This window comes from Chanodichthys erythropterus, chromosome 15, assembly GCF_024489055.1.
Source record: "Chanodichthys erythropterus isolate Z2021 chromosome 15, ASM2448905v1, whole genome shotgun sequence".
NCBI lineage: Eukaryota > Metazoa > Chordata > Actinopteri > Cypriniformes > Xenocyprididae > Chanodichthys > Chanodichthys erythropterus.
Genome location: NC_090235.1, coordinates 29,928,502 through 29,948,466, shown reverse-complemented (window position 1 = coordinate 29,948,466; position 19,965 = coordinate 29,928,502). Strand labels below are relative to the sequence as shown.

Below are 19,965 nucleotides of genomic sequence, written 5' to 3'. Positions count from 1 at the left end.
TCTTGTATTCTTGTTCAGGTGAAAACAAATGTATTCTCTGTCTTCAATAACATACTACTGTAATCTGCAAATTCTTGTGCACACTGGATTGCACATTATGCTTAGCATGCAAATTTTCGGTATACATACAATGCCTGGATAATCTGATTTGTCAAAGTGTATGATATACATCAGGGCATGAACTACACTAGATACTCTATCCCACAGTGCAGTGTGTGGCTGATGAGGCCTTCATTTTCCAATATGAAGGGAGAACCAGAAGTGATATTAGCCAATATTTTAAAGGGTAAGTTCACCCAAAAATGAAAAATCTTTAATTACTCACCCTCATGTTGTTCCAAACCTGTAAGACTTTTGTTCATCTTTGGATCACAAATTAAGATATTTTTGATGAAATATGAGAGCTTTTTGTCTCTCCATAGACAGCCTATGCAATTGCAACTTTGACCCTTCAAAAAGTTTGTAATTAGATTGTAAAACTAATCCGTATGAATTGAGTGGATTAGTCCAAATTTTCTGAAGAAACGCAGTCATTTATGAAGAACAGATTTAATTTAGGATTTTGTTCACGTATAAACAGATCAGCGAACTTAGAAGTGCAACTAAACTTGAATGACAAGTGAGAACAAGCCTCTTGCTGAAGCTCAAATGTGCTACATAACCAATGAACCACGTTTGAGCCATCTTCATGTGTTCTGAAGATGAATGAAAGTCTTACGGGTTTTTTCAAATGACTTGATAGGAAATAATAGGATATTTGGGAAAATTAACCCTTTAGCATCTCTTACTTTGCTCAATATTTCATTTACAAGAGTTAAATCTTTAAAAATTCAAAATACTTTATTTCTGTGAAAATGTCTACAACCTGAACATTTTAATGCAAGATTTAATTTAATGTCAACAAATGTGACTCACATTTTAGCCTCCCTTTTTCACTGAATACAATGCAACTCCACAAAACCAGCTCAGAAAACCTCTGCTTTTAATAAATGTGTGTCACTCATAAGTGAGACAGGAAAGCGTGGATTGGAGAAGGGGAAAAGGATCAGCAAAGGACCTCAAGTCAGGATTAGAACTCCGGTTGCCAGAGGTGCAGTTGTACTATGTCAAAGCGCTAACCACTAGGCCATTAATGCAGACAGTCACTCGCATTCTACATTTAGAAATAAAATTTGAGATTCCAACAAACCAGGCTGTGGGTTGTCTGCACAAGTGAATCTGGTTTGACTACATTTCTAAAGAAAAAAAATACAAAGTGACAAAAACTTGCACAGATTGGAATTAAGACTTTTATTTGACATTTAAAAATTAGTTTTGTTTGACATTTAAAATGAGTTGTGACCTTATAGCTGAAGTTTTTGGTTAGGGTTCTTTCTTTTTGGAGTAAGACTCCTCAAGACGGTCAATGGTTTGTTCAGAAGCAGCTCCAGACCTTCTCTCTTGGATCTCCGAGGGGAACAGCGGTCAATTGGGCAGTCTTGCAGCTTTCTAGCTGATCCGTTTCTCTTGCTTGTGAAACTGAACACTGAATTTGATGATGTAGGTGAAGCAAAAGAATCCACCGGCCCGCTCCTTTCTGCACATCGTCCCTGCTTATGAAATAAAGACTCCCTCCGGTTGACGCTGGGACTGGCAGCCAAGGTCCGAAAGCCATAAGGCGTGGTGACCTTACCAACATGTTCCAGAGACATGGCTGCACACGTCGAAGGGTCTGAGAGATCCTCTGTGGCAGATTTCTGCAGACGTTTCAGCTTCATCTTGGGGGTAAAATGACGTTTGGCAGAAATGTATGGTGAACCAGTGGAAAGCTGATGTCTAGGAGACTCTTCTTCTGGGCTTTCTGGAGATAACAGCTTATGTGTGTCCTCATCTTTTGATTTCTTAAGACACAGTTGAGGAGACAGTGAAAACTTTGGAGGAATAATAAATTTTGGGATTCTTCCAGGGGTTAGTGGTAGATTTTGCCTGGAGAATCCTTTGGGTGTCATGATGTTCTCAAGACTGGCTGAATCTGCTCCACAAGCAAACATTTCACAAACTTTATCGACAAAACCTCTGTCTTCTCAGATACTCCACAGATACTGAGGGTTTACTTCACTTGTAAGAGGCCTTGTTTAAAAGTTCTGATGAGTAGCAGGTGAACAGTATCACATTTGATTGGTTGACAGCTGAAATTCCTCTCAAGTGTTTTTTTTTCTGTTAAAACACTTTCCCCATACCAGGGGTGTCCGATCCTGTTCCTGGAGGGCCGCTGTCCTGGGGTGCGTTTCCTAAAGCGAACTATGGTCGCAAGTTCCATCGTTACCAATGGAGCTCAATGGTACTTACGACCATAGTTGGCTAACGATGCTTTCGGGAAATGCACCCCTGGGCAGTGTTTCCCAAAAGCATTGTAAGCCTAAGTTGATCATAGCTCCATTGGTGGCAATGGTTCTACAATCAACTTAGGCTTGCAATGCTTTTGGGAAACGCAGCCCTGCAGAGTTTCCCAAAAGCATTTCAAGCCTAAGTTGATACGCCTGAACCAACTAATCAAGGTCTTACTAGGCATCCTAGAAACTTCCAAGCAGTTGTGTTGAGCCAAGTTGGAATGAGTTTGGATACTGCTGTCCTATACCTAGACGCTTAAAAATAACAGATTTAAAATGGGGTTTTAGCAGCGATGCCATAAAAGAACCATTTTGTTTTAACATTATTTTACGTTATTTTATTACAAAAAAGGCAGGTCTTGAAAGGGACACTATATTTAGAGGTCTCAACACTAAAGAGCTTTTCTACAGGTACATTCTGGATCAGATTTTTACTTGCCTTGCAAAAATTTTCACTGGCTCCACCATAAAAAAAAAAGCATTATTAGTATTTTAGTACATATAAATACAAGTAAACAGTCAGTAATAAAATAAGAACAAATTAACAAATTAGAAGCAATAGCACAAATAAATACAATTAGGGCAGGACTGAGAGGGGATTGAGTTTATGTTTGGACCATACCTACGCTACAAATGTCTCATATATATATATATATATATATATATATATATATATATATATATATATATATATATATATATATATATATATATATATATATATATATATATATGCTTTGAGGTTCTTAGGACAATTAATATGCAACATGCCTTGCCTAGTCAGCCTAACCTGAGATAAACATACAGTAAACCTACATTTTAGACTGGGACTAGGGTTAAGTCTGGTCTGTGAAACCGGGCTCAAATGCTGTAGTTTACTCTAGGGGACTTTTATTTTAACATTCAATATTTCCGTTCCGTGAGCCGGAAGTGACGCGCCTTTGTTGTGCATCTCGTCATTGCATCGCTGTTGTAGCGTATGTTGGCGGGTGTGTAAAGTATTGGAAATGTTCATCATGTTTCGATAGAAACCTTGCAGCAAGATTAAATATGATATGCGGAATGTTCTGCTGATCTGACAGTTATAATGGAGGTAACGTTCCTGTTCCAGACAACACTACTGCTGTATCTTGCAGTGTAAAAAGCTGCTGTCGCTTAAACTTAGGAATTAGATACCAAAACAAATATTTATAGTATAAAACACAGGAAAAGTAAATATATGTTTCTCTCGGACAATGGGCTTTATCATAATAATCAGAATTAAGACTTAAGGGTTATTAAGAAGCGAGTGTACACATGTTTATTCTGTATCCTTATTTGGCATTTTGTCCCGACAGGTGTGAACATGGCATTTTAAGATGGATCAAACTCGAAAACGGAGATTAAATAACAGGAAAAGTGGGCTTTCTCAGTGTAAAGTGGTTAGAGTTGAAGAGCCGGGGGAAGTTCCTGGGAGCAGAGATGACACTACAGGATCATACAGACACTTCAATACCATCAGAGCCTCCAGCCCACAATATGACAGTGCCAGTAAGACATGTCCAAAACCTAGTGAGCTACCTACCTGGACAGCCGTTTTGTCTATTATATGGACTCCTATAGTGCCCAAACACTGACTAGGATATCAGATAGCACCTAGATGTGCATTTCAGTGATGGTGAAAAGAATAAATATCTAAAAAAAATTAAGATAAATTCAATAAAAAATAAATAAATAAAAAACAAATTGCTACCAAATACACAGTATATTTCTTTCTTGCACATTCTTATGTTTTCATATTCATATTTGATTGTACTACCACTAACTGAGAAGTACTACGGACAGTGGCAGTTCTACTATGGTAATACTGTGCTATTCCAGTACCTTGACCAAATACCATGTTGTTAATGATTATAGTAATATAAGAAAGTGTGCCTGTAAAGTCAGTGTCTGAATAATCAGAAACATTTGTGTGAACGCTGTCAGGTCAAGAACACCATGCTGCATGTACCCAGAAGCCTGAAGATGATGCTGTGAAGACCTTGAGCATGACATTCGGTGAGTTCACGAAGGACTGTCTTCATTAGTGATATATTCATTGATATATTGACCAGGGGTGCATTTCCCAAAAGCATTGTGAGCCTAAGTTGATCGTAGAGAGTAGGGGTGGGGTGATATACCAGTAGAAATGTTGGACTTTGTTGGTCGTTTTGCTCAGTTTAAAGCTTTTGAATTGTGAGTTAAAATGGTAAAACTATAGAGTAGGGTTTCCAAACTTTTTTGTTAGATGTAAAATATTTACTCTGTATTCTTTATATTAATATGTAAATATATTACTATTAGTATTTATATACTACTATATTGTACCCACTGAGATTTTAAGTTAATATTTTTTGTTTTTTTTCCAATAATTTAACAGCACATTTACTGTTCTCTGATGTTGATTAATAGTTGCAGTGGTGTTTTGAGAACCCAAACTGATTGAATATAATAATTATAGGCATATCATTAATGTAAATTATTGTTATTGTTAATATTATGATTATATAAATAACAATTAGAATTCATTTTACTCTAATTATAAAAAAAAAACTTGTGTAAATTACAATTGTGCTGTAAAATAAAAAATGGATATTTGATGATAATTATAAAAATTGTACATACAAGTTAAAATATTAATAATCATATTTTAAAATATTCACTTTCAAAATGTTCTAACCCTTGGGCTTTTAATATTCTAAAGCCTCAAGCTTTTATTTTTTTCAGAATATTGGTGAAATACTGAAATACTGTAAACTTCTGTCCACAAAAATGGAAATTATGTGTATGTGAAAATAAATAATGGATAACTGGCACACGTTGTGTTCCTAAAAGCGTGTTAAACTTGCAGTGCATGCAAAGATGGAGTTCGATAATCACAATGAGTTGTATCAGGATTTTTAGTTCATTTAATTGTGCAGCCCCATTATTTTTATTTTTATTTTTATTTTACATTTGATTTAATTAGTTATTAGCCTTTCATTAACTCATAAACCCCTAGAGATTTGCAAATCCCTGTTTAGGAAACCCTGCTATAAATAAAACAATATCAAACGACCACACAAAACAGTCTGAAATGTGTTGAAAAATCAACTGTGTTGCTCTTTTTCAGATAAGGAACAGTGTGGAACCCGTGCACTGGGCCGAAGGAAAGGCTTGAGAAGGAAAAGAGACACGGGTGCTGAAGTAGAAACTCAGCAGATGGAAGTTGAGGATGAAATCCAGCCAGAGGTCGAGATTGACCAAGAGCTGGACAGAGAACTGGAAAATAAATCTCGACAACATAACTTGACCTCTGCGAACGTTCGTAGCATCATTCATGTGAGTGTGGAGTGTTTATTAAAGATATTTGCTCAGGCATATGAAGCCTTTCATAATCATCTATTTAACTTTGTATTCAGCATGTAGCTCAACATCTTTACTGTCCATTTGTAGGAAGTGATTACTAATGAGCATGTTGTGGCCATGATGAAAGCCGCTATCAGTGAAACTGAACCCATTCCTGTGTTTGTGAGTATAAATATGTTGTAATCAACTGCTCTGCTAAAAAGTGATTGGCAGTTTTTAAAGAGGTCATAAGATTCTATTTAAAAAGTTAAAGGGTTAGTTCACCCAAAAATGAAAATTCTGTCATTAATTACTCACCCTCATGTCGTTCCACACCTGTAAGACCTTCGTTCATCTTCAGAACACAAATTAAGATGTTTTTTATTAAATCCAATGGCTCAGTGAGGCCTCCATAGCCAACAAGTAAACTCCCTTTTTCAAAAACAGATTTAAAACAGTTCATGTGGCTACAGTGGTTTAACTTTAATATACAAACAAAACACTGTTTCATGAAGCTTCGAAGCTTTATGAATCTTTTGTTTTTCGAATCAGTGGTTTGAAGCTTGAATCAAACTGTCAAAGTCACATGAACTATTGAAGTTTCCAAACTGATGTAACAAAGCCTCATTTACTGAAATCATGTGATTTTGGCGCTCTGAACCACTGATTCAAAACAAATTATTCTTAAAGCTTCTGAGCTTCATGAAGCAGTGTTTTGAAATCGCCCATCACTAGAAATTGTGGAATAAAGTCGCTATTTTGTTATTTTTGTTGCACAAAAAGTATTCTCGTCGCTTTATAATATTTAAGTTGAACCACTGTAGTCACATAAACTTTTTAAAATATGTTTTAGTAGCTTTCTGGGCATTGAAAAAGGGAGTGTTATTGCTGGCGATGCAGGCCTTACTGAGCCATCAGATTTCATCAGAAATATCTAAATTTGTGTTCTGAAGATGAACACCACTGAAGATGTCTTACGGGTATGGAAGTATATGAGGGTGAGTAATTAATGACAGAATTTCCATTTTTGGGTGAACTAACCCTTTAATTGTTTGGATTATTGGGTGTAGTAGAATTTTTTTTTTAAAAATTAAAAAGGTTAACATGCTTTAATGTTCAAAAAACACATTATTTTTCACACACTGTACATTATTGTAGCTCTAGCAGAACTTCTAAACTCTTTCTCTGCAACATGATGACAACAATTCACTGAAGCCTTGCCTTCTTCCTTTGCTTGTGCTAATATTTCACATTGTGAAGTGGACATTTGAGGAAGTAATATCTGGACTTCAACTATGAGATTTGTTACTTTGCAGATTGTATACATGTACAAACGGATATGCACAAACAGATGCATTACACACTAAAGGAAAAGAAAAACATTAAAAAGCATCACATGTCCCCCTTAAGCTCACACATTTCTCTCTGTTTCTCAGGAACCCAAGATGACTCGTTCTAAACTGAAGGAGGTTGTGGAGAGAGGAGTTGTAAGTTGCTTCGATTGTATAGAAGCTATAAAGCATTATGCATTACACTGCTGCATATTTACAGTTATCTATTTTAATTTTGCAGTATTTATTTACAGTTATATATTTCAATATAGCTACCTAACATTTCAGCTTGTTAGCAATGAAAAATGAGACCTGAGACATAAAACATTAATAAATGCAATGAGGTGGGTTTGATGTTTTTCTAGGTCATTCCTGCTTGGAACATTTCACCAATTAAGAAGCCATCAGAGGTGAAGGTAACCAGCAATAAATCATGTACAAGAACAGGACCATGCCGTTATATGCAAAATGTACAAATAGTGTTTGCGCTTACAGAAGGGACCCCAGTTTGTGGATATTCCTTTAGAAGAGGAAGACTCCTCTGATGAAGAGTATCGGCCCGATGAAGAGGAGGAGGATGAGACCGCTGAGGAGGTTGGAGAGAAAGATTTTTGTGTCACTTGATACTTCTTTGTCACAACGGATTTATAGAGACTGTGTTTGTGTGTGTGCATTGTAGACTCTTCTGGAAAGTGACTTCGAGAATTCATCTTCTCCACGGGGCAGTCGAGTGAACCTTCACAGATCAAACTCTGAACATGAGGAGGACGCAGCCAGCAGCTCCAGACTGGTAAGACTCTGTATATGAACATTCTATAGTTAAAAAGTAATATAATTTGTATTTTTCAATATTTTATTGTTGCAATTAAAGGTGCCATAGAACATTTTTTTAAAAGATGTAATATAAATCTAAGGTGTCCTCTGAATGTGTCTGTGAAGTTTCAGCTCAAACTACCCCATAGATTTTTTTTTATTCATTTTTTTAACTGCCTATTTTTGGGCATAATTAGAAATGAGCCGATTCAGGGTGTGTGGCCCTTTAAATCTGGTGCTCCACGCCCCAAGAGCTCGTGCTTGCCTTGAACAACATAAAAAAAGTTCAAACAGCTAATATAACCCACAAAACGGATCTTTACAAAGTGTTCATCATGCAGCATGTCTAATCGCGTTAGTACAGTGTTTATTTTGATGTTTACATTGATTCTGAATGAGTTTGAGGCTATGATCCGTGGCTAACGGCTAATGCTACAGTGTTGGAGATTTATAAAGAATGAAGATGTGTTTATGAATTATACAGACTGCAAGTGTTTAAAAATGAAAATAGCGACGGCTCTTGTCTCTGTGAATACAGTAAGAAACAATGGTAACTTTAACCACATTTAACAGTACATTAGCAACATGCTAACAAAACATTTAGAAAGACAATTTACAAATATCACTAAAAATATCATGATATCATGGATCATGTCAGTTATTATTGCTCCATCTGCCATTTTTTGCTATTGTCCTTGCTTGCTTACCTAGTCTGTTGATTCAGCTGTGCACATCCTGACGTCCTGTCCTTGCCTAATGCCTTTCATCCAGACATTAATACTGGCTGCCCTTGTGTAATGCGTCGATCATGGGCTGGCATATGCAAATATTGGGGGCGTACACCCCGACTGTTACGTAACAGTCGGTGTTATGTTGAGATTCGCCTGTTCTTCGGAGGTCTTTTAAACAAATGAAATTTATATAAGAAGGAGGAAACAATGGAGTTTGAAACTCACTGTATGTCATTTCCATGTACTGAACTCTTGTTATTTAACTATGCCAAGGTAAATTCAATTTCTGAATCTAGGGCACCTTTAAAGAATTAAAGAAGCCATCATTTCAACCAAAAGAAGATTCAAAATGTTTAATGCAAGAAGCAGAATACAACATAGTTTAATTTAACATAGTTTAGATTACAATACACAAAAATATATTTTTTTACAATTTCTATAGAACCTTCGCAGATCCAGGCACCTGACAGTAGCTGTTACCCCAATGGGGCCTCCCCCACCACCACCGGCCCCCTCCAGGGCCCCACCAGAGTGCAGCTTCTTAGAGAAACTCCATGCGGTAGATGAGGAGCTGGCCATCGGCCCAGACTGCATGGAGTCATACCAGGTGCATCTCACTTAACTCCTGCCATTTGTTCGTTGGGTTGATGGTTAAACAAAAATAAAAATTAAATAAGGTGTTATATTAGCTGTGTCGCATTACTATTTACAGTATAACCAAGAAGTATTTGGACTTTTAAGTCACATGGAATGTAATTGCAAACAAATGATCTAACCATGTATTTTTATTTTTTCATTTATCTTGTCCCTCAAGCAAAACAATTTACTGAAAAATTTTGTTTTAGTTTGAGTTACAAAAAAAAAAAGATAAGATTTTTAAATGTGTCTGAAAGAAGTCTCTTATGCTCACCAAGGCTGCATTTATTTGATCAAAAATACAGTAAAAGCAGTAATATTGTGAAACATTATTATAATTTAAAAGGGTTATGACGTTAGAAATCAAATTTGCCTTGATCTTTTGACATGTATAAGAGGTCTTTGTACCATTAAAACATCCTCCTCATTATAAACAAAGCATTTATTTAATCAAGCTCCAAAAACGGCTCATTTTGATATTGCAGGATTTGTGACCTCACAAAATGAGTATAGTTTTACATCATCGCACCATAGGCCACGGCCACTGGCATTCACTCACTTAAATGTTGACGTTTGCCTACACTGGATGTGAGCATTGGGTCAAAAGAAAATAGAACGCACTATAATCACGGACGCGGTCAACACTGGATACAGTATACAGATGTGAGTCTGACGACAACAGGATGTGAAAGAACGTTTGCTTTTTTTGCGACTCTGTACAGACTTTAGAAGGATCAAAGCATCGAAAACATTATTTCAATGCTTTGCATTATTTTTTATGTTTTGTAAACGAGGCACAGTGTAATGGAGAGTTCGCAAACTGTAGCCAACTGTACTGAACTGACAAGCCTTAAAGGAGCTGCTCCTTAAAAACAGATCATTTAAGACAGGGGGTCAGAATGAAGGTTAAAAAGGATAGTTAATAGTTATTAATAATAATAATATTTATTTTTTATATCATAATAATATTATAAGTGAACCTCAAGGACATTATTAAAATAATAAAAAAAAATCCATGTCATGACCTCTTTAAAATAGCTGTTTTCTTTTTTAATATTATTCAGTGTCACATGATCCTTCAGAAATCATTCTAATATGCTGATTTGCTGCTCAAGAAACATTTCTTATTATTATCAATGTTGGAAACACTGCTTAATATTTCTGTGGAAACCGTGATAGATATTTTTTCATGAATCTTTGATGAATAGAAAGTTCAAAAGAACAACTTTTATTTTAAATAATATTTTTAATATTTCTTAAAACGGAATCTCTATTTGGCATTAGAGTCTCACTAGCGCTAATGGAGAGGAGAGCCTGATTTCATTTCGAACGCGATCCAAACGACCATTGAGAGATGTTCCTCTGGGCCGGCTGGAGGCGGAGCTACGTGCTCCTGACATCACTCCAGATATGTATGAGTTTGGCTCCGCCCCTGAGGACAGAGAATGGACGCAGTGGCTGCAGGGACTCATGAGTTCAGATATGGAGAATGAAGGTACGTACGGGCCGAAATAGTAAACATACCTGTGCTTCCTTAGATGTGTTTCTCAAAAACGCTCTTATTCTCTTGCCAGAGGAGGGTGATGATGAAGATGACCCCGAGTACAATTTTCTGGCTGAAATTGATGAGCCTGATGTGGAGGACTATAGGAATGACAAGGCAGTGCGCATCACCAGTGAGTTCATTTCAGAGAAATGGTTGGCAGATTATTTGTGCTAGTTTGATATTAATCACCTTCTTTCCTTTGTTACTCAGAAAAGGAAGTGAATGACTTGATGGAGGAGCTATTTGACGCAGTAAGGATTTTAATTCATATCTTATAATCTTATAAATAAGGATGTGCATGAAAACTTGTTTTCAAAATTGATTAGTCATCGGTTGCTTGATCAAAAGGGCCAAATAATTTCCACAACGTGGACGGAATTGCAGAATCCAGTCTTAAAAATTGATTTTACTCTATAACATGGAATGTCACGCAGTTGGATTCATAAATCAAAAGTACACTTGACCAAACTGCTATATGAACTAGTGAAAAGCATGCTTTTTAAATATGAATTAAATCATTATTAAAATATTAATGATTTAATTATGCATTTAGTGTCATCTAGTAAGTTTTATGCTATTCATTTAATTGCCACCTTTTTTTATAATGAATTTGTATTAAATCATAAAAAAAAAACAGATTTTCTGAATTCATATGGCACTATTACTTAGAATTTTAATAAATTATTAAATTGTTAAAATTTTATAAATTCAAATGATTAGATATCCTTTTTGATTATTACAATTTAATAAACTATTAAAATAGAATCCAGAACATTTTAAATGAAAAACATGTAATATGGGAAAAAATGTAAAACAAAATTTGCGGGGGGAAAAAAAGGATTTTGAAGGGCCCTACTAAATGATCAGCTAAAATAGTAGCTAAAAAAACCTAAATAATCAGTTCGGTAGTTGTGGAACTGTCAAGACCCATCCCTACTTATAACATATATCTGTTTTTCTGTTTCTGTACTAAACTCTTTCTCCATTAACTGTAGTTTCAGGATGACTTAGGGGGTCAGGAAGAAGAAGGACATGAAGAAGAAGAGGAAAAAGAGGAGGAGGAGAGTCCCCTGCAGGAGCCGCCTGGCATTCTGGAAAATATTCAGTATGTCCATCTTCAGTTTCACAACCACCACATCATATGCATAGATGACACAACTGCACTTTGAGGTGAAATGTTTGCTGTGTGTAGGTATGAGGACCCTTTAGCAGATGTCTTGAAGCAGCGGTATCGCACAGTACGGGAGCAGCTGGCAGCTGTGAGGAAACGGAAGGCTCTGCTGAAGAGTAAAGGAGTGTCTGAAGCTCCAACCTGCCCTCAACGCCCCTCCAGCCCCATAACATCCATGACCCTGAACGCAGCTCAGAAACTACAGCTACAGCAACAGATCCAGCAGGTCTAGAAAGATTGATGCTTTCATTTGGTCAATGTAAAGAAGTGCAACTAACAAACTGTTCTCCTTTGTCTTTTAATAATTAGATTGTTTATGTCTTTAAGGAGAAGTTTGGCAGTTTTTATTCATGGGGTTTTCTCTGGCTTTTTTGTTTGTCCTGCAGCATGTGCAGCTCCTCACGCAGGTGAACATGTTGAGCAGCTCAGTCAAGGGTCTGGAGACAGAGGCTTCAACAAGCAGACAGTTCTTGGTGAGAGAAAAAAAAACAGAATGTACATAGATACATGTTAATATCATCTATCATTTTCTTATATTTCCATTGTACTCTCTCAGTTGGAGCTGCAGATGTTTGCCCAGCGTGGAGAGCAGACTTGTGGTCCAGCAGAGCAAGGCTTCACCAGCATCTTCAAAGCCTGCAACCTTCAGAGTGCTATTTCTCTGCTGGAGGAACTAGATCAGTCACCCAAGTGGGACCCTACAGTCCCGAGGCCATGTTTTCCTGGTAATTTACCTAAATGTGGCTTCCTTTGTTTACTCTTACATATTCCCTTCAGTGTCTGAAAGCCATATAGTTTTAGTCAGTGTAAGTTAAAGAAGTCTTATTTATACTCACCATCTGATTGTAGTAGTAATTGAGAAACAATGTACACTTTTTTTGCCAATTGTAAATGGAAACTTTCTAGCGTTAATCTTTTTACTCTTTATTTGCATGATTAATTGTGTAGGATGTCAGTTTCCTGCTTCTTTGGCCTGGTTGATGGCGACTCGGCCAGTGTTTCTCTACCCAGAGCTACTTCCTTTAATCCAGCTGCGCCCTTCTAGATTCAAAGGACAGTTTACTTCAGCAGAAGATTGGTACTACATTTACGCACCAACCTGAATCATTATACATTCTATAAAAAGTTATTCAAACAACACTGCTTTACTGATGATCTCTCTGTCTTCAGTCTTGTTGTTCTAGGTCATAAGCACTTAATAAGTACCCTACACCCACTGCAGATGACTTGTCGCTATCTGCTTGCTGCTAGGAGCTTTGTCAGTGTGAAATCACACATACGTGAAGCATGTCATAAGCCCTTTCCCAATGTCATCAAGGTGAGTGAATGAACAGAATATAGAAAAAAATGATCATGACATTGAGACGGCATATTGAAAATTATGATAAAGTGATCCTTTTGATTTAGAAGGAAGAAATATGTAGGCTAATTTTTTTTGTACTTGAATTTATTGGCCAGACTGTGACTGCGCATATACTTTGCATGTATAAAACTTGAGCATGTATAAAACCTAATTGAAAAATACAATTTATTGCACAACTTTATATTTCACCACAAGTTAGATTTTCACAATGATCAGACTTACTCAGGTCAGACACTCATCAGATAACACACAGAAGTGTCTCCAAGCATAAACACTTTCAACCCGTGTGACCCTTTGAAAAATCTCTATGGGTAAATATTTCACCCTCAATGGAATATGACAGCACTTTTAAGACTTTTTTCCCCCACATTTTTCAGACATACTTTTTGGCAGGGAAATGCCCCTCCATGCCCTTGGCCTGTAAGAGGGTGAGTCCTTGTGACCAGCGCCCCCCAGTGGAGAGAGAAAAGAGCCTCATGCCTTCTTGGCTCTCGGTATAACTGCCTATAATCTTGCTCTGTTTTTGTAAATCCTTCTGTTCTTCATTTTCTGTATTTACTAAGTGGTGAAAATCAGATTTAAATGTAATCTGTAACATTTCTCTCCTGTAGACAAACCTTAAGTGCATTTATGAGCATGTAAGAATGTTTAACCAACCATCTGGAAACTCAAAGACTTCTAATCCGGCAGAAGAAACCACTGAGCCTTCAGGTCCAGAACCAGACTATAGCTTCTCTCCAGGCACATGTTACCCTCCCAGCCTTCCTGAAGACCTTGCTAAGGCACTTGAACCTTCCCCTCAGGGTCTCTGCAAAAAGAAAAAAAACAAGACTTCTAAATCCATCAAGCCTTCAAAACCTCCCCCGTTAGCTGAGGAGTTAGAGGTGGTCCTCAACCAGTTACCAACACTTTTACCAAAAGCTGTTACGGTTTCAAGTCCGTCACTTTCCCACCCTCCTCATGTCGCACCGGTTCTGAATCCATGCTTTTTTGGAAATGAAGCTATGAACAGGCCTGTAGAGAGAGCCATCATACTATCTAGCATGTCAAACGTGTCTCCAGTGGGACGAAACCAAGGTGGTGCAGTTGTCACTTTACCAACTGCCCCAGTCCCACCTGAACTGAGCTCTTCAAGGGCTGCTCCTGTGAAAAATGCTGTAGAAACACCAATGGGTGTCTCTGGTTCTCCAAAGGGAGCTCAGGTTGGTGCAACCCAGGGGGGAGTAATCATCACTTTACCTACTGCTATGACACCAGAGCTGAATTCTTGTTCTTCAGGGCATATAACTGTGAACCAAACTGTGCAAATAGTTGCCTCTAATGTTGAACCAGCTTCTCCAAGAGGGTCAAACCTCATCATTACTCTTCAACCGCCTCCAGTTCCCAACACCTTAATATATCCCACCCCCATCATAAAGACGAAAGCCCCATTGGCTACAGATCATATTAGTCAGCGCTGTGGCACACTGCTTAAACTTATACCAAGGGACTCTGGTGGTCTATCTCAAGTAGGTCAAAAACCTCTTAATCGGTTTCTTCTCCTCCCTCCAGGCTATGTGTTTGCAAACAGTAGCTTTGGCCATCAAACCTTAAAACACTCATCAGCTCAGAATAGCACAGAGGTGAAACACAGTAAGCAACAGAGTACACCAGACAATTTCCACAGCACTGATGGGCCACCACAGATGTCCTCCATTCAAGATACTCTTACTGAGTGCTCACAAGAAACTGCATCAGTAGAAGAAGAGCTGAATAATGATGATGGAGTTGAGAATGAGGTGGACTCCAGAGAGCTGTTTCTCACACTTTCTGAATCCTCTGGGAGCCCGACGCCCAGCATCGGCGGGGAAAATTCTGACATTGAGATGGTTTTGGACAGGAGAGAGAATCTAGAGGAGCAGAAAGCAAAAGAAAGGCAAGGTAGCAGTAGGCAGACTGGGGAGGAGGAAACCGGTGGAGCTAACAATGTTTCAGACATTTGGTCTGTGCCAGAACTTCAGGTCAGATAATTTTTACATTTTTCATGATATTAATGAACTGAATACTAATTTTGTAAACCTCACAAAGCCTTGTCTCTCTGTTAGTTCACCCCTACATGAAAATTCTGTCATTTATTTCTCATCCTCATGTCGTTCCTCACCCATAAGAGTTTCGTTCATCTTCAGAACACAAATGAAGATTTTATTGATGACATCTGAGAGATGTCTGTCTCTCCATTAGTCGTAAAACTAATCCATATGAATCGAGCGGTTCAGTCCAAATTTTCTGAAAAGACACTTTATATGATGAACGGATTTAATTTAGGCTTTTACTCACATATAAACTTGCTCAAACGTGCTGTGCAACCGATGAGGTTCATTTTTGAGCTTTCGGAAGAGGTTTTTTCTCATGCGTCATTCCAGTTAGGTTCGGTTGCGCATCTGCTTATGTTCACTGATCAAGGTTTATATGTAAGTAAAATCCTAAATGAAATCTGTTCCTCATAAAAAGAAAATGAGTCTCTTCAAAAAATATGGACCAGCTCAATTCATATGGATTAGTTTTCCAGTATCTTTGTGAACTTTTTGAAGCATCAAAGATCAACTTGCAAAGGCAGTCAATGAAGGAACAGACATCTCTGATTTCACAAAAAGATCTTCATTTGTGTTCTGAAGATGAACGAAAGTCTTGTGGATTTGAAACGACATGATGATGATGAGTAATTAATTACAGTATTTTCATTTTTGGGTGAATTAACCCATTAAAAACCTGTCAAGAATGTGTCCTGTCAAATTTCACTCAAATCAAAAGCCTAAAAAATGTGTTTTTCTATTTACTCTTATTCTAGTCTTTATTTTACTATTTACTTAATAGCTGAAGTTCATGTATTTTGTATTTATGAGATGTTTCATTTAATTAATTAACATTATCATTGTAAACAGCAGGAAACCATGGAGAAATTCTCACATCTGGCCACAAAGACAAGATCTGAAAAGGAAGGAATACTAGATGATGTTAAATCAAACCATCAACCTTCAGGTCAGTGCAGTCATTATATTGGAGTACATCAAAAAACGAGATTTTAATTGTGAATTACACACATTCTGTAGCTGAAAAATAGCTGTAATAGTAAGCGGGCACATTTACAGGAATGCTTATTAATGTTAATCTAAACTGAATAAATGTGGCACTCTCAGATGCCCATCGTACCCGCACTGAGGAGATGGCTGTGGAAACCCCTTTTGTCCTTCACAATGATGCACCTGATGACGATCCCTACAGAGATGCTAAAGATGTTGCCTTTGCCCAAGCTTACCTGGAGAAGGCAAGAAATATTTAGATGTGCACATACAATATTTATATTAATTGCACAGTATTTTTGCTTGTCAGATCAGATTTTACAGGTCCATATTCAGTCTGAAATGTCCCAAAACTGTCTGTCCCCAGGTATATGAGGTGCTGCAGATGGTGCCAGGGAAAGTGGACGAGTTCCTGCGTGTTCTATCTGAGTTTGAGAAAAATCCAGAAGGTCGCACGTCACTAGAGCTGCTGACGAGACTCAAGCCTGTGCTGAACGACTGGCCTGAACTGCTTCAAGATTTTGCTGCGTTCCTGCATCCGGATCAAGCCAGGGAGTGTGGCTTGGTAGAGGAGAATTAGGAATACTTTCATATGCATGGCTAAATATAGCACACAATCATAACGTTTCATGGTACAAATATGATGCTGTTCTTAATGTGTTGCTTTAGCTGGCAGAACAGCAGGCGTTTGAGCGCAGCAGACGGTTTCTACGCCAACTAGAGTGTACTTTTGGAGAGCAATCAGCACTCTACAGAAAGGTGGTGCAAATTTTACAAAGTGGTCCATCACAGGATCTTGCTGACTTCAAAGAGGTACTAAAAAGGGCACAAGCAGACAAACAGTCCTACCTTCTTATTGTGGCATTTTAGAATGTCTTCTTTCTTTTTATTTTCAGATGAAAGCTCAAATAACATTGCTGTTCCGTGATCACACTGACTTGCTGGAGGAATTCTGGGAATTTTTTAAGCAGCTATACCCTCAAGTGCAAGATGTGGATCATGCAGACAATGTGTCCAATGTGGAAACGAATCAGGGCTTGGAAGAAAGCCAGCCATATGAGCCAACCAGAATTGTCATCCCAGATAAAAAAATGGAGCCAGTCAAAACAGCCATTAAACATAGAAGAAAAAGAGACAAACATGCTAAGGTATCACATGAGGAGATCTCCTCTTATAGTATAGCCACCGGAATTGTGTTCTCCGATTTTTCTTTTCTTTTTTTCTGTTTTATCTGGCTTTAATCTAACACAGTACATAATCATCATCTCTCTCAGATGGCAAAAAACAACAAGGCCAAGAAAAACAGTGCAGAGTTGGAAAAGGAGGCAGCTGAAGCTTCTTCAGTGGACAGTCAACAGTCTTTATCTAATACCACAGGAAGCTCAGTCTGTGCCAAAAATATCTCCCGCACGCCAAATGGGAAAAAAGTAGTTCTCTGGACGAGGTTAGAACTGTTGTGCATCCAACACATACATTTTTTTTTTTTCCAGAAAAGATCTTTTTTGCCCTTCAAGTCTTTAATTTAAATAGAGGCCACAAACAGGATGTAGAATATAAAAAAAAAATTGAGATTAAGAATATAGATAAAGTAATGTGCTGTAAGTTCATCACATATGATCTCACTTCTGGATCCATTAACTAAAAGTGTGTGTGCATATATATATATATATATATTATACACTACCAGACAAAAGTTTGGAAACATTACTGTTTTTAATGTTTTTGAACGAAGTCTCTTATGCTCATTAAGGCTGCATTTATTTTATTTCATAATAAATACAGAAAGAACAATAATATTGTGAAATATTATTACAATTTAAAATTTAAATTATGGTTTATGGTTCTATTTTAAAATAATTAAAAATATATTTTATTTCTGTGACGCAAAGCTGAATTTTCAGCATCATTACTCCAGTCTTCAGTGTCACATGATCCTTCAGAAATCATTCTAATATGCTGATTTGATACTCAGTTATTATCAATGTTGAAAACAGTTGTGTTGCTTAATATTTTTTTGGAACCTGTGATACTTTTTTCAGGATTCATTGATGAATAAAAGGATAAAAATAACAGCATTTATTCAAAATATAAATCTTTACTATGACTTTTTATCAATTTAACATCCGTGCTGAATAAAAGTATTAATTTCTTTCAAAAAAAAAAAAAAAATTACTGACCCCAAATTTTTGAACGGTAAGTGTATATTGTTACAAAAGATTTCTATTTTAAATAAATGCTGATATTTTTTTACTTTTTATTCATCAAAGAAGCCTGAAAAAGTATCACAGGTTATAAAATAATATTAAGCAGCATAACTGTTTCCAACATTGATAATAAATCAGCATATTACAATGATTTTTGAAGGATCATGTGACAGAAATAAATTATATTTTAAAGTATATTAAAGTAGAAAAGCATAATTTCTCATAATTTCTAATATTTCACAATATTATTGTTTTTGTTCCTGTATTTATTATGAAATAAATGCAGCCTTAATGAGCATAAGAGACTTTGCTCAAAAACATTAAAAATAGTAATGTTTCCAAACTTTTGACTGGTAGTGTGTGTATATATATAATGTATGTGTATATGTATATGTGTATATGTATATATATATATATATATATATATGTATATGTATATACACACACACACACACTTTTAATTGCGACACATTTTTAAATAGCCTGTTCTATTCAAATTTACAGTAATTAACTGAAAGGAAGCCCATGCTTAATTTCTGATTCTTGTGCAACCCTTGTTATTTATTAATATAGGTAGCTGACTTAGCTGTGTACCTCTACAAAAGTGAAGTTTAGATATATATTCATGTTATAAAATGAATGTATCTGTGTTTTGTTTGTGTGATGATAAGGGAGGCAGACCGTGTAATACTGACCACCTGTCAGCGGAGAGGAGCTAAGCCGGCCACGTTTCATACCATTGCAGCCCAGCTCGGCAACAAAACAGCCAGTGAGGTTTGGGCTCTTTCTTTCACTTTCAGAGGCTTTTTCTCACAAAGATCATGTCTGAGTCACATTTCACTTAATCCATCTAATCCACTGTATACTGCAGTCAGGTCAACCATTATAAGTCACATCTTAGGAAAACAACCCATTTTTCCTTTTTCTCCTTAGGTTTTTGAACGCTTTCAAGACCTTATTAAGTTGTTCCGCAAATCCAGCAAGTTACATCACACATGCCAATCGGACACAGAGCTCCAGTCCAGCACAATAGAAGATGAACCAGACTGAGATTAAAATTGTTGAACAATAAGACTTGAACAATGACTGCAGGCTGGACCTGCTGCCTGAATTGATTCAGAAACACTTTTTTCCTGATGAACTTGAACAAAATAAACACCATTTTGTATTGAAAGGATAGTCCACTCAAAAATGAAAATTCCGTCATCATTTACTCACCCTTAAGTAGTTCCAAACCTGTATGAACTTATTTGTTCTGCTGAAGGAAGATATCTGGAAAAATATCAGTAACCAAACAGATCTCACCTCCATTGACTACCATAGTATTTATTTTTCCTACTATGGTTGTAAATGTGGGTTGAGATCTGTTTGGTTACTGACATTCTTCCAGATATCTT

At 36.9% G+C, this 19,965-nt stretch overlaps 1 protein-coding gene across 4 annotated transcripts; it reads left to right on the top strand.

Moving 5' to 3' along the window:
- Nucleotides 1–3,303: 3,303 nt before the first annotated feature.
- gon4la (gon-4 like a) lies at nt 3,304–19,757 on the top strand. Of its 4 annotated transcripts, none has more exons than XM_067410799.1 (30): nt 3,304–3,462; nt 3,707–3,899; nt 4,182–4,209; nt 4,335–4,406; nt 5,500–5,708; nt 5,823–5,897; nt 7,151–7,201; nt 7,411–7,461; nt 7,541–7,639; nt 7,725–7,835; nt 9,032–9,196; nt 10,510–10,720; nt 10,800–10,901; nt 10,982–11,022; nt 11,767–11,876; nt 11,964–12,168; nt 12,329–12,415; nt 12,499–12,667; nt 12,891–13,020; nt 13,113–13,260; nt 13,683–13,799; nt 13,917–15,305; nt 16,227–16,323; nt 16,482–16,609; nt 16,732–16,929; nt 17,034–17,177; nt 17,261–17,512; nt 17,639–17,808; nt 19,240–19,342; nt 19,502–19,757. In XM_067410799.1, exons 2-30 carry the CDS (start codon nt 3,831–3,833, stop codon nt 19,616–19,618), a joined length of 4,848 nt encoding a protein of 1,615 aa, XP_067266900.1. In that variant the 5' UTR covers nt 3,304–3,462; nt 3,707–3,830; the 3' UTR covers nt 19,619–19,757. The 4 variants fall into 4 exon arrangements, with proteins under 4 accessions (XP_067266900.1, XP_067266899.1, XP_067266898.1 ...); XM_067410798.1 differs by having other exon boundaries at nt 4,179–4,209; XM_067410797.1 differs by lacking the exon at nt 4,182–4,209 and having other exon boundaries at nt 16,230–16,323.
- The last annotated feature ends 208 nt before the right edge of the window (nt 19,758–19,965 follow it).

Excerpts from the sequence above, each read along its gene's own strand:
- gon4la (XM_067410796.1), top strand. The coding sequence starts at position 3,728 with ATGGATCAAACTCGAAAACGGAGATTAAATAACAGGAAAAGTGGGCTT. Across the intron at positions 10,902-10,981 it reads CAAGGCAGTGCGCATCACCA|AAAAGGAAGTGAATGACTTG; the intron begins GTGAGTTCATTT and ends TTTGTTACTCAG. Across the intron at positions 11,023-11,766 it reads TGGAGGAGCTATTTGACGCA|TTTCAGGATGACTTAGGGGG; the intron begins GTAAGGATTTTA and ends CATTAACTGTAG.